This window comes from Calypte anna, chromosome 23 (genome assembly GCF_003957555.1).
Source record: "Calypte anna isolate BGI_N300 chromosome 23, bCalAnn1_v1.p, whole genome shotgun sequence".
Lineage (NCBI taxonomy): Eukaryota > Metazoa > Chordata > Aves > Apodiformes > Trochilidae > Calypte > Calypte anna.
In genome coordinates, this window is record NC_044268.1 from 3193122 (window position 1) to 3207176 (window position 14055).

The window sequence follows — 14055 nt, forward strand, 5'->3', positions numbered from 1 at the left end:
GAGGAGGGTGCTAGGTTGGGGCCTGGGTCTCCATTATTGTCAAAATATGTCAAATGAAGAACAGCAATGGACTCAAGCTGGTGCCAGGCAAGGCCCTGGCCAAGAGTGGGGTCTGGCTCCCACCGTGGGACTGCCGGTGGCACTGCTGGTGGCACAGAGCAGCAAGGCACCCAGACTACCTGCAGCAGGGCCAGGAGCTCCTCGCGTCCCGGTGACGCGCCAGGGCGGAAGCTTCACCCTGCTCCTCAGCAAAGCAACTTATTTATACTGTGTTCTAACCTCCACACCATCTCTTTTTGTTCTGTTTTACTCAAAACCTCTCGTTCTGGCTGGCAAAACAATGACACAAACACTCACCATAGCCGCAGCGAGACGCTGACTCCTTCAGCGCTGTAGATATTGTTTTGCAATCTCACTTTCCCTTCACGTGCAGAGCATAAACCATAATCAACCTTCTGCAGCTATATAACCTGTTACATTTACACAGTAATTGAAAGGCAAAGGTATTACATGCACATAGAGTTAGACTAGGAAAAAAAAAAAAAAAAAGAAAAAAAAAGAAGAAAAACGATGCACAGGATGAGGGAGGGGCTGTTCACTGAACCAGACACTGTCAGGAAGGATTTTTTTTTTTCTGGAGTGCTGAGTACCTGATATTCGCCAGCAGAAAGGATTATTTTCTGTCGTGTGTGTGAGTGCATGGGATTTTGGTTTCAATCACAATAATAAAAAAAGGTTGGGTTGGATGGAGTATGTCTATTTTTAATGGTGAAAACTGCATTACAATGTGCATTTTTATATACAAATTCTTACTATTTTTTTTAAATTTGCCTCTAGTATCTTCATTTCTAACCTAGTATATAGAGGTTTTTAGTTTTGTAAATACTTATTACATGCACTGTCTGTCATAGTAAAAGTTGGTTTAAAATGCACTCTTTGTGATCAGAAACTGGCCTTCTCTTCAGAACTAAAACTACAGTACTTGATTGTATTGACAAAACACCAATAAAACTTATTGTATAAAGGTGGGCTCAGCTGTGCCTTTGTCCTGCTATCAATGTCCTTCCTCCACCAGCCTGGTGACTCTTTCCTTTACAAATCCATCTTACTTGTTCCCTGCAGCCCAGCAGATTTGCTTACTGATCCATATCCTCCTGTAAGAGGTACTAAGTCAAAGTTCTGGGGATTCCCTTTCCCTTCTGTGCTTTATTTTCAGTATTATTTTTTTTGGCTACATTATACAACCTTGTCTGCAGCCCAGCTCTGTACCCTGAGCAGCTGAAGCTGGTCAGTCACCTAGAACCAGCACCAAACAACTTCCACTTTGCTTCCTACAGAAAGATTTCCAGAAATAGTTTCAGGTTGAGTCTTACAGTGGGGCAGGGGGTGAGGTGAGAGCCCAGCTGTTCCCACACAACTCCTCTTGTCTCCAATAGGGAAGTGCAGCTTCATGAGCTGAGTGAAAGATGGGAGCAAGGGTTAATTAACAAAGATAACTAAGTGATTTTATTTCTTTCCAAGGAAGCCAGAGCTTAGTGTTTTAGTTTACATTTAAATTCTGGCCTCACAAACAGGAGTACTTCTACTCTTTGTGAGTTCCAAACATTTACAATTATATCATTTACAATTATATAGCTGCTTTAGAAGAACCTGACATTTCACACCTCAGATCTGCAGCACAAGACATGGATACACAGCAGGCCAAAACTCCACATGTTCTCAGGACAAGAATTCATTTACACAAGGAAAACCCATTACAGCATCACACAGCAGACTGGCACTGGCAGGAAGCAGACTACAGGAAAAGCTGCAAGGAACTAGAGCAGCCAGACTGTCCCCATGTGCAGGCAGCTGGACACACAGCACCCTGTGCCAACACCATCAGAGAGGGAGCTGGGCTGAGCAGGACCAGCACTTCCCATGTCACAAGAAACAACAGAGAAATAACAAAGATTTATATTGCCACATTCAGATTTATAAACGTTTCCATATGATGTCTGCTTGCCTCTTCCTTTCTTTGGGTTTTTAACTGTTAGAAAGCTTTCCAGCCATGCCATAGCCCAGCTGTTAAATCCTTGCTTGACCAGCTCTGCTGGGCCAAGGTTTGAAATGTGAAATTCTGAACAACAAAGCTTTGCAAGGAGAGTCTTGGCCACCAGTACCAGCTTCAAATACACAAATCCTTTTAAGCTTTTAATCAAATTGTCCCCCAATTAACCTACTTTTTCCTTTATTTTCAGATGATCTTTACCAAGTACAGAGCAATTTTTGTCACTGACTGCAGCAGAACCAGGAATTCAGTCCCTGTGTCATGCTAGGTGTCACAACACCCTCCACCCACACATTTAAACAGCAATTTCACTTGGTGATCCAGACAACATTAAAAATGCAGGATGCATGGATCAGGGACAAGGGATTAGCTAGAGTGGCTGCAGCAAGGTGAAAATCAGCTATGTAAGGGAACACAAAGTGCAACAGATGAGGGCAGTGCCAGGTGGACTGCAGAGCAAAGGACACCAAGGGAGCAGTGATTGGTTACAGCCTCTGCCAGCACCACCAGCTGGGATTCTGTCTGCACACACCAAAGGCATTTCTCACAATGCCACCACCACTGCAAAACAAATCTCTTCTTCAGTCTCTGGCACTTTTAATTCTGCCTCTGAGGAAATCCTTAAGATCTGCCCTGCAGCACCCTCATCCCCAGCACAGGTGGAAATGCAAGCCACCACACAGGATGTCCTCCAGCCTGATGACTCCCATCTACATCCCTCAGCTGGTCACCACGAGTGACATTCTGGGAGGGCTGTGGAGCCTCTCAAAGCCACTGCAGGGTGAGCCACTGAAACAACAGGGCCCAGGAGAACAGTAAGACAGTCAAGGGGTTCAGACACCCACCAAAGAACTGTAACAACAAAATGGTACAATGATGGGCAAAGCAAGAAGCAGAAATCTTGTGAAAAATGAGACACTCCTGTACACTTCAGAGGAGAGGCACCCACCATCCAAAGGGCCACGTGCAGCCACTTCCCAGCTGACTCATAACTGAAGGATATGTCCCTCCTCTTCCCAACCAGCTCCTGGCTCCCTGCTCTGCTCCCAGAAGAGTTATCTCTCCAGTGGAAGCTCACCCAGGGGACGGACCCACCACCCCATTTCTGACTGGCCAGCAGAGGTGACCACCTGGCTTTACCTTCAGGCTCCCCCAGGGGCTCAGAGCCTCTGGCTGTACAGTTCATACAAGCTGTCTGCCAGTTTCTGTGTCTCTTGAAAAGCTTCACAGCTCTGCTCCCAGCTCGGGGGTATCTGTTCCTCACCATAATAAGCCCCTGCAATGGCTCCTGCCATGGTAGCAATGGTGTCTGTGTCTCCACCCAGGGAAATGCAGTAGATGATGGTTCTCTGCAGGCTGCTGTAGTGGTCAGGAATCTCTGGGACAGCTTCCATGCAGTGCAGGAAGGAGAAAATGGCAGTGGGGACAGAGCGCAGGGCAGCGATGCCGTTGCCTGTTAACACAGTGATGTCCTCAGTGCTGCAGGACACAGCTTCCTGCTGCCAGGAACCTGCCCTACCCACACCACTGATATCATCAAGGCAAGGTGCAGAAGTCACTTTGCAGCTCAAATCTTTCCCCAGCTTCCTAGTGCTGTTTGCCACCCAGAAGACCATCACACCAGTACAGCCTGACAACACCCACACACCCTTTCCCACCTGACATGAGCAGCCAGCCATTAAGACAAGAGACCTTAGAATATTAAAAAGCATTATTCATGCTAAGTTTTTCTTAGTTAAACTCTTTCTTCCCCACCCACAGAGAGAGGAAGTTGCTAGGTCAGGGCTGGGAGAGTCACTGCCTGGTGAACACAGTGCCAGCCCAGCCAGGGCCTGACAGGCAGCAGAGGTGGAGGAGGACACATCAGCCAGGCCTGCTGAGCTGCTCCTGCCTCCAGCTCTTTCCTAATACTTGTAAGTAGGTAAGGAACTTACCTAATTCAAACAATACATCTGCTTTGGGAACACTGCTGAGCTCCAAAAACTCCTTTATCTTCTTTAGACGCCTTGAAAATGGCAAATCTTCAAATCCCAGCCTGGAAACAAAGAGCAGAATGAACAAGAGAGGAGGCAAAGAGTTGGAATCACCTCCAGCAGGCAACGCTCCTCACAGCTACTCACGCTCGGGCATCAGTCAGAGATTTGTCATCTGCCTCTACATCCTCCATGTGGGTGATGAGCTGCTCCAGGAAGGTCTCCTTGCTGAGCTGTCCCTGCAGGGCAAGGTGCACGGCCAGGGCCTGCAGGATGGCCCCGTTGTAGCCCAGGGAGTTGGCGTGGGTCAGCTCTGCACTCAGCCTGGCAAACTGGGGGTGAGAACACAGCATCAGCCAACCCGGGAGGACAGGCAGGGACAGCACCTCCAGAGTACAAAGGATCCCAGAGCAGGGAAGTTCTGGGGAGCAGGGAGGTTGTGGGGAGCAGGGAGGTTGGGGAGAGCAGGGAGGTTCTGGGGAGCAGGGAGGTTCTGGGGAGCAGGGAGGTTCTGGGGACAGCGGGGAGGTTCTGGGGACAGCGGGGAGGTTCTGGGGACAGCGGGGAGGTTCTGGGGACAGTGGGGAGGTTCTAGGGAGCAGGGAGGTTCTGGGGACAGCGGGGAGGTTCTGGGGACAGCGGGGAGGTTCTGGGGACAGCAGGGAGGTTCTGGGGACAGCAGGGAGGTTCTGGGGAGCAGGGGGGTTGTGGGGAGCAGGGGGGTTGTGGGGAGCAGGGAGGTTGTGAGGAGCAGGGAGGTACCTTCTTAACATCCTGGACATCAGAATAGAGGAGTGGGATGCCTGCCACCCTCATGGCACCCCCGTTGCCATAGGAACCTTTCCCATTGAACTGGGCCCGTGCTGGTTCAAACACATCACTGCACTTGGGGCTCAGGAGCTTCTTGAAGACATTGACGACCCCCATCCCATAGCCCCTGTTGGGCTCCTTCTTGTACTCCTCAGCAAACCTGGAGCAGGGGAGAAAAACCAGAGAGGATATTTGGTGTGTGGCTGGGGTTGGTGAGGAGGCTGTGCACAGCCACTTGATGAAGTGAGTTAATTACACACAGGTAATTATTTCAGTCAGGGTTCAAGTGATTCAGTTCTGTAAGGAAAGAATCCAATTCCCCCAAAACTTGTATGAAAGGAGGGAAGGGTGCACAAACATCACCTTTCACAGCCCACTTGTCTCCCCTTCAGTTGTGCCTTGAAATAGAAACAAACTGGAAACATTTCTGTGGGTCACAACCACAAATAAAATCTTTTGTTCAAGTTCAATGGGAGAGTTTTCTAAACAAATAAATGTTCTCCCTTAAGTAGAACCAAATGCTACCCAGGCTGTGGATTCAAAAGGGAAACGGATCATAAACAAACCAAAGCTGACCTCACTAATACTTGCTAACTAAATTAAGGGAAGCACGAACATAAATAGCAACAAATAAACATGAAAGGGAATGCTTCTGCCATTGTTGTTTAACAGTCCCTTCCAACCCAAACTCCTCTGATTCCAGGGAAGGTGAATACACACACAGAGCTGCATGCCCCATCCTGCTTCATCTCAAAGCAGACTTTGAACCCACACAACAGCTCACACTCCTCCAGGTGCCAGCACTGTGCAATGCACACAATAAGTTACAGGATCAGCCACCACTTCTCTATCTTCTTTTGTCCTTCACAAATTAAAAATTACTTTACTTTCGCCTCTGTCCCCTTGCAAAGAAAATTACAGCAGTTACTGAACCATAACCAAGTTTTCCCTTCATTAGTCCCTGTCCCCAGCAGGGGACACACACAGCTGGCTGCAGCCCTTACCTCTTGGCCATATCAACTTCATCAAACTCTTGCTTGGCCAGCAGGGACTGCACCACCGACCTGCTCATGGCCGTGTCATCCGTGTATGAAAGTGTCTCTAAAACAGAAGGTCAAAACACAACGTGACCATCCAGGCACAAACTCTCCTCCACTGCCACTGCCTCCCTGCTCCCCCAGGACTGGTTATCTGTACAGCTGGAGCTAAAACATGACCAGAACTTCCCCAGCACTTAGAGTCATGGTCATCAGAGTGAGGAGGCCCAGAGCAACAGCGATGCAGCCACAGCAAGAACGAGACGGAAAGCATTTCAAGATCAGCAAGAGCCAGGAGAAAATGCCTGATATCCAGAGGACGAGTGACAGACAACCCTGGTTCCCAACTTTACATCACACACTGAAAAAAGCCAGCACAGATGCATTTCTGGAGAAGACCCCAGCCAAACCCCCTGGGGCTCAGATGCTGCTGGAGGCGTTCACAGGGTTCGCTGCACCAGAGGTGCCCCCAGAGAGCCCAGAGGCTGAGGGGACGAGGGGAGAAGTGGGCCTGGGGGGGGCTTGGGAGGGACACACACCCCCAAAAGCTCCACCATGGGCGTGTTGCACCCCCTGGGAGCAGGGACGAGGATGCTCTCCGGGTTCCCACCCCCGGGGGGTTTCTCGCCCACCTCTGCGGGCGCTGCCCGCCGCTTCCCCCGCCTCAGGCGGCTCAGCCGCCGGTTCCAGGCCTTGAAGGAAACGCAGCAGATCCGGCAGCTTCACGACGCTCTTGCCTTCGAACACAGCGCCCAAGCAGTCACCCAACAACGCTCCGACCAAACAACCCCGGAACCGGGCGGGTCCCGGGCGAGGCCGCCCCATTCCCGAGCACGAACCCGAAGCCGCCGCCATCTTGTGCACCGCCTTCGGGGCGTCCCAGCGGACAGCGCCCTCTGGCGGCCCGGAGGAGAGCGGGGAGGAGGTCCCGGAAACGGGCGCCTCGGTTTCCCCGTTTCCAGGAAAGGGAAGATTCGGTTTCGTTCACATCCCCCCAAATTAATAAAAAAAAATTAATTAAAACGAGTTTGAGACCGAGAACCCACGCTTTAAAAGGACTTAAAACCCGCCCGAGAACCCAGGTGGCTTTCATCAATGGGAAACCAACAGATGACAAGAGCTCTTAGGGACAGACTCTTTATTGTTTGTAACGCTCCTTGGAGTGCAGGAACCTAAAAACATCGTGGAAAGGGGCAGACAGTTATACAACAAACTCGGAAGAGGGAAGAGAATCCCATTATCCTAACACAACACAGATGTTTGCTTTCCCTGCTACGGAACTGAGTCACTGGCAGCTTTCTCCTCCTTGCACAAGGCTCTCGCACGCTAAGCCAGCTCCGCCTGCCCCTTCTCCCGTGGGGAGGGTGCACGGTTCGTGGTCCGGTTGAAAGTGTCAAATTCTGGGGTATATTTCTCAGCAGGGACCAGGAGCTTCCTCCGGCAGTCCATGCACTTCTTGTCCAGCGAGAGGGAATTGACTTTGTAACCAATATCTGTCTGAATGCGGTGAAGTTGTCTGTGAAGAGCATTCCAAGCATCCCTGGGAATGGGCAGAAGAGAGAAGAGTTGGGTTCAAGGGCTGCATTCACTTCCCAAGTTGGACAGGAAACACCCAACTTCCCACTTGTTGGCAGCAGCAGTCGCTGCCTCTGCCTTTGGATGAGGAACAAACCCGTGGGGTGTTTCTTGGTGCGTGGCAGCTGCATTGTTTGGGCTGTGAATAGCAAGCCCACACAATGCTCCTGGAGCACAGCAGAGCTGTGCACCCTGACACCAGCACTTCTGGTTCTTCCTTCACTTTACACCCATTTTTTTTTTCCTCTTTTAGAACTATCTCTGCCTGGTTGGAGTCAAGCAGGGACCGTGGGAACTCCACCACCCTCAGCATCTCCTGCTGCCCAGACCAGCTCCCACCAAGCCCAAGGATTGTTTCCACTCCTGATCTGAGCAGAAAAGCTTCCAAAATGCCACCTCCCTCTCATGGACTCTGCTGTGTCACAGAGCAGGAAACTTACTGTGCCTCTGCAAGCTTCAGCCTGAGTGCCCGGATGCTTCCCTCCAGCTGATGGACCTCATCTGTCAGCCCATACTGGACCTGCAAAGTGAGGCAGAAGGACACAACAATTAATGGGGCTCAAATTTTTGTTTCAAAGCCCATCACGATTCTCTGCTTCCCCTTCCAGCCCAGCTGTAATGTTAATTCTCTTCCTCTGCTACACGACTGTAGGATTCATTGTTCATTCCCATTTTTCAGACCCCTACAAGCCCCATCCTGGTGGGTTCCCCCCCCGATCCCTCCTGGCAGGGAGTGTGCCAGGTGAGGCTGGTACCTGGTCCCGGCACAGATCCATCCCAGGCCGATAGGTTCTGGTCTCCAGGCGGGTGTGTGCCACTTTCAGGTCTTGCATTTTCCTTCGAAGATCTTCCTCCAAGCACCGGATGTCCTCCTCCACCTCAGCAATTTCTTCCAAAGTCTAAGGATAAAGACACGTATCATGAGGCACAGCCAGGATATAGCCTGGAAATCCATCCCCCTGCATCCTGGTATTGTGCTGGGAATGGGTTTCAAGCAAGAGCTGGTGGGGTTCTGAGTACTGAACCCCACTGCTCAGAGACTGGGCTTTCCACATGGCCCAGGCAGGGTTCTTCTCTTTTATGGCCACAGCATTGAGACCAGGGGTGAAATTAAAAGGCCACTTAATAGCTCTCATGTGAAAACCACGCTGAGGCTGAGAAGCATATGACAATCACCCTTTTGGGTGCAGTTCCCACCCAAGGTCGTGGTCAATAACCAAAGAAGCAAGATTTACATTCTGCTCCTGCCACTGGAGCTCATCATAGGCTCTTTCCATGTCTCTGATCCTCTTGCGCAAGGCGAACTCCGTGGCCACACGCTGAGCCTCCAGCTCGTTGTTGGTCTGAAGGGAGAACAGGTTCCAGTCACACATCTAGAAGGTGCATGACTGTCACAGGAGGTGACCTGGGAGGCTGGGACAAGCCCGTAGCAAAACCAGCTGGGTCTTGGCAGCTGCCACGTGTGCAGCCAAAGGCAGGGAAGGAGAGGCAGGAACAGGGCTTCCAGGTGGCTGAGGCTGCTGCGAGCTCCTCTTTGACACCAGGAGGGAAGCTGCCCTCAGAGCTGTCTTTCCAAAGCCTCCTTTCCCTGGCCATGGCACGTGCCAGCCCATTCTCCCACCCTGGATCCACAGAACTTCTGTGCCACCAAGTTACAGCTGCAGGGCTGGTTCACCTGGGCAATGGTAAGCATCGTTGCTTCTCGGAGCCCAGTGGAGGCTTTCATCTCTGCCTCAGCATGCTCCTTGTTGGACCGGCTGTTCTGTTCCCACTCATCAAGTGTAGTTGATCTGCAAGCAAACCAGCAGTTAAAAAAATAAGTTGGGTGTTTGCAGGACAGTTCAAAAGCAACCACCTGCTGCAGGCCAAAGGTAGCTTTGTGCAGTGCTAAATGAGCCAGGAATTCTGGAGGCCACATCCTGTCTGATCTCACTGCACCCTGTGGCTCCTGCACTGAGCCCAACATCTGCTCAAACCAGGGACACATCCAAACCCTGCTATGAAATGTGAAAATGTGCAGCATCTCCCCCACAAGCTGTGCTAAAGGCTGGTACCATCCTGGTTACTGCGTGTCACCTGCAGTCAGGAGGCAGGGCAGGCACCTTCTCTCTGTGTGGTGACAGTTGAGAGAAATCCCCAAAGCCTGATGCTTCACAGTTCAAGAGCCACAACGAATCCCAGCAGCCAACTCCTGGTCTGATCTCCCTCCAAAACTGCACCCATCAAGCCAGGAAATAACACAGAAGGAAGAAAAGGAAGAAACCCCCAATGGGTTTCTTCAAGATTTGGCCAGACAAGGGCAGATTCTTTCCTTACCCAACTGGGATCCGTGTTGGGTTGACCTTGAAGGAGATGTTGGGACAGTTCACATCGAGGGATAAGCACCCACGATCTATTTCCAAGGTTTCTGTCTTGCACCGGTGGTCAAGGCTGAGCTGCTGGCGAGCTTCTTGTAGGTGGCTGCAGGAAACAGGGATGGAGTGAGAAGGGGCACGTGGAGGGCAGAGGCAGCTCAGAGGGTCCAGAGCTTTCAGCACCCTGTCAGTCATCTTTCTAAAACGAGCAATGTGCTCCTGCCCTCCTGGTGAGCAGGGCCCACCCTGGTGGAGCAGCACACCCGTGTTACTGCTGCCTGGCTGCCCCAGGCTCTGCTCTGGCATTGCCACCTGCCCTCCCACGAGGGATCAGTGCCCCCCACAGCTGGGCAGTAACCCACGAGGGATCAGTGCCTAGAGCTTCAACACCTCCAGGTCACTGATTGATGAACCAGGGCAGGTGGCACAATGCATCTGTCTAGGACAGAATTTTCCCAGGATGCACATGAAGCCTCCCTTGATGTGCTCTCCCCTACAAGCCCCAAAACTTCACAGGCCTCAACAACCACCAAAGGCTCCTCTGACCCTCCCAGGGAACCCCCTCTGCCCATCTCATAGTGGCACAAGAGGCACATCACACTGCTGGGGCCAAGCAAGGAAAGCAGAGCCCAGTCAAAAAGCTTTGTCATTCCTCTCACCAGAGCTGGTCGAAGGCTTCATGCACTTTGTGCTGCAGGTCTCTCTTGGCTTTCTCTATCACCTTCACCTCCTTGTGCAGCTCCTCCTCCACAGGGTCCTGCACCACATCAATGGCACGGCGGCTCTCGCGGAGCGTCAGGCACTCGATGGAAACATCCAGAGCCAAGTTCTTGGCCTGGAGGGCACGTTCTGCTTCTTCCTTCACCTGGAGGAAAATAAGACAGCTGGGTGTGGAGAGAGTTTCCTTCAGGGATGGGAGGAAGAAAGGAAGGGGAAACCACCAACACCCTTGCTAAGAGGGACCTGAACTGTCTTTGCAGTTTTGAAACCTTTTTGCAAGTCTGGAATGAAGACACATCAGCTGTTCACATCTGTGGTTTGCTTTGGGAGTCACACCCAGCTAAAGCCCAACAATTCCAGAGCAGCAGCCTCCAGATTGAGGCCTAATAGGATCAGAGAGATGTCCCACTGAAATGCTCCATTTTTAGAAACAAACATTTTGGGATGATGGTGTTAAAAAAATTCTCATCCTTAGAGCCTTAAAGAAAAAGACAAAAAAGCAAAAAGAACACAACAAAAACCACCCAAAACCATGAGCATGGGATGCTCAGCTCCATAAAACAGCTTGGGTCAGCCAAGAACACAGTGGCTTGCCTGACCTAAGCCCCTCCTTGACCTCCACATGGGCCTGTCCATTGCAGAAGACAAGCCCCAGTTATTTAACATCCCATGTTGAAAGTGTAAGTTGATTTCCAGCCATCTGTCTTCCCAACATACTTTGCCTAAGGCTTCCATTTCTGCATCTACGTCTGCAATGCATTTGTCCAGGGTCTCCTTCCATCTGTTCACACTGCTGATACGTTCAGACAGGCGGGTTCGGGTGTCGTGCTCATCCCACTTTGCCTGGAATTAGAGGAGAAATGCCATTACTCTTTTTTAAACTGCAGTTGTCAACGTTGGTGAAGATCTCCCCTGTTTGCAGGACTGACCGACCCTTCAGCAGGAGTACAACACCCTGACACTTCATCTCATGGACATCTGAACAAACACGGAGAGCACGGAAAACAAAACCAAGCTGCAAAGGATGGGAGAATCCACCCTGGGAATTCACGGAAGTCCACGGGGGTTTGGAGGAAGCAAACGTGGGTATTTAGCATGTTCTGGAGAGGCAACACCTCCTCCCTTGATTCCCATCCTGTCCAGCCTGCCAGAGCCTCACCTGGTTGTTGGTTTCGTTGCGGAGAGCTCGGGCTTCCTGCCGGACCTGGTGGGAAGCAGAGCGCTGGCGTTCGGCATCAGCGGAGATGAAGCGGGAGTTGGTGTGCCAGTCGGGCACGCTGAAACGCTGCCCGGGCTTCACACTCAGCGTGGCCATCCTGAGGGGCAAGGGGGCTACCAGGGGGTGGGAGATTCCCGTGTCTGTTCACAGCAACACAAACACAAACAGAGAGGTGTCCACGGGCTGGAAAGCTCTTCGGGAGCCAAGCTGCGGCTTTGCTTACCCAGCAACTCGGCCACACACCTGGGAACCATCGGGACCACCCCCTAACCCTGGGACAGGGCGAAAGCTCTGCCCGCCTGCCCCCCACCTCAGTCCCCAGCTCGGGGGGCATAGACAGCTCTGCCCGGGCTGCCCCGGTTCCTCCGTGCCCGGTCCCAGCACCTCTCCGGGACCCAGCACCGCTCCCGCTCCCCTCACCCCCGGTCCCTCTTTCTCCTTCCCCTCCCGGTCCCTTTTTCCCTTCCCCTCCCGGTCCCTTTTTCCCTTCCCGGTCCCTCTCCTCTTCTCCCCTCACCGCCGGTCCCTCCCGGACCCTCCCCGCTCGCCACCGCCTCAGGGCCGGTTGCCAGGCACGCGCGGGCCGGTTGCCAGGCGCGCGCAGCCGGTGGCCCATCCCCGTTCTTTATAAAAAAAGAAAAGAACCCCCCCCGTACCCTCCCCCCCCCTCCCCCGAACCGATGGGACAGTGCCGGGGGTCCCGGTGTCACGATACCACCACAACCCCTCCGGCCCCACCCACCCACCGCGGCCATAGCGTTACCGGGGCATTAGGAGGGGCTGTGCCACCCCCCCCAGCACTGCAGGAAGTTCTTTCCCGGCATATAAAAAAAAGGAAAAAAAAAGAAATAAGGGGAAAATGGTGAAAGCCGGATGGTTTCTGGCCCAGGAGTGCAGCCAGGCCCAGCACCTGCCCCCCAGGCACAAGTCCCCAGTGCTGCTCAGACCGTTGTGGATATGGCTTTGGGGAGGAATTAACACGATGCAATCATTAAAAAAAAATAAATAAAAAAAGAAATTTAAAAGTGTCACATGTGCATTTCGAAAAAAAAAAATTTATTTGTCAAATGAATACGGTTGGTTTACAATACACCCAGCTCGATGGGATCTAAAGCCAGCAGAGATCTGGTGACCGTCGTGTACTATACACATTGTACAGAGGTTACAGATGCCTACGAGAGGGAAGGAACAGTGAAAGAAGTTGACAATTTTACTGTGCTGGAAAGAAAGCAACTCTTGCAACAGGTAGAAAATTTTGGCAAGAACAATTGGTCTGGAAAGGGAGAATGTGCAGAGGACACTGCTTCTGCTTAGCAAATAACATCTCAAAACACCAACACATGGGTCCCCTCCCACCCGCATGGTTGCAGCCCACATCCGCGATACAAATAGGCACACATGGTCAAGATGGGTAAGTAAAAATAAAGGCTTTTACCAGTTTGTTTGCCATCCGTCTACAATCTATTTGTGCAATGTCTCAGGCCACAGCTCTACTTTATTCTTGAAACAATTCCCTTTTGCTTTGAAACCCCCCCAGCAGCTTCATGGTGTGAACACACCCCAGTTCCTGCTGAAGCAACGCTGACACCAGAGCCAGAGGGGAGCAGTGACCAGCATACAAGAAAGAGCAAGGCATACACAAGGGAATCTCAACCCACTGGACTGATTTATTAGAATTTTATTCTGAAAAGGAATCCCAAACAGCACAATTTATTCTTTTTCTCAATTTAAACATAGGGCATGAAATACGCAAAAAGTCATACGCACGACATTGCTTCCAGAGGGCTCCTAAACAAATACAGCTTGATCACGAGCAATGTTTATGGCACACACCATGCCACACAAGCCACCTTCTCCTGAAGATACTTTAAAACTCATGTTGGCTCATAACCAAGCACTACCAGTTACCATGAATGCTGTCAAGTTATACCTGCTGACCGACAAGGCTCTTAGCTCTGATCACACCACCAGACCATGTAAACAGCCCCGTTTCTCCCCATGACAAGCAACACCACTGCTCATCCACCAATGGGCCACCTGGAGAAGCTGAGTTGCTTACACCAAGGGAAGAAACAAGAATGCAGCAGACAGGAGGATCAGTACCCTGCAAGCCCAAAGCGTGTCCACCCAGCCTGGGAAATGCAGCTCCAAATATAAGTGTCACTGGTCATGGCAGTAGGGGCTGGGCAACAAGCCTGTAAAACCAACATTTCAGACAAAAATCTCCTGTTGTCAACTCTTATTGCTGTGCTGAGGCTTTTAGAAACCGCCTGCAAAACAGACACAAAATGCAACTTTCTAGAAGCAGGTTTTTTTC

General features: G+C 51.4%; 2 protein-coding genes across 3 annotated transcripts; both read right to left on the minus strand.

The window, feature by feature from the left end:
* Positions 1–362: 362 nt before the first annotated feature.
* ADPRHL2 (ADP-ribosylhydrolase like 2) lies at positions 363–6780 on the minus strand. Of its 2 annotated transcripts, XM_030464373.1 has the most exons (7): positions 6710–6741; positions 6503–6607; positions 5838–5934; positions 4786–4993; positions 4171–4355; positions 3985–4085; positions 363–3503 (listed from the first exon to the last, which is right to left on the minus strand). In XM_030464373.1, exons 1-7 carry the CDS (start codon positions 6723–6725, stop codon positions 3211–3213), a joined length of 1005 nt encoding a protein of 334 aa, XP_030320233.1. In that variant the 5' UTR covers positions 6726–6741; the 3' UTR covers positions 363–3210. The 2 variants fall into 2 exon arrangements, with proteins under 2 accessions (XP_030320233.1, XP_030320230.1); XM_030464370.1 differs by having other exon boundaries at positions 6503–6780.
* A 261-nt stretch (positions 6781–7041) lies between these two features.
* TEKT2 (tektin 2) lies at positions 7042–11863 on the minus strand. The gene is made up of 9 exons (XM_008492854.2): positions 11679–11863; positions 11237–11362; positions 10459–10664; positions 9762–9905; positions 9121–9235; positions 8681–8788; positions 8201–8344; positions 7886–7965; positions 7042–7410 (listed from the first exon to the last, which is right to left on the minus strand). Exons 1-9 carry the CDS (start codon positions 11832–11834, stop codon positions 7197–7199), a joined length of 1293 nt encoding a protein of 430 aa, XP_008491076.1. The 5' UTR covers positions 11835–11863; the 3' UTR covers positions 7042–7196.
* Between the last annotated feature and the right edge of the window lie 2192 nt (positions 11864–14055).

Excerpts from the sequence above, each read along its gene's own strand:
- ADPRHL2 (XM_030464370.1), bottom strand. The coding sequence starts at position 6,725 with ATGGCGGCGGCTTCGGGTTCGTGCTCGGGAATGGGGCGGCCTCGCCCG. Across the intron at positions 4,994-5,837 it reads GAAGTTGATATGGCCAAGAG|GTTTGCTGAGGAGTACAAGA; the intron begins GTAAGGGCTGCA and ends CCCCTGCTCCAG. Across the intron at positions 4,086-4,170 it reads TCTCTGACTGATGCCCGAGC|GCTGGGATTTGAAGATTTGC; the intron begins GTGAGTAGCTGT and ends CTTTGTTTCCAG.
- TEKT2 (XM_008492854.2), bottom strand. The coding sequence starts at position 11,834 with ATGGCCACGCTGAGTGTGAAGCCCGGGCAGCGTTTCAGCGTGCCCGAC. Across the intron at positions 8,789-9,120 it reads CGATGCTTACCATTGCCCAG|ACCAACAACGAGCTGGAGGC; the intron begins GTGAACCAGCCC and ends TTCTCCCTTCAG. Across the intron at positions 7,411-7,885 it reads CTGAAGCTTGCAGAGGCACA|GGATGCTTGGAATGCTCTTC; the intron begins GTAAGTTTCCTG and ends GCCCATTCCCAG.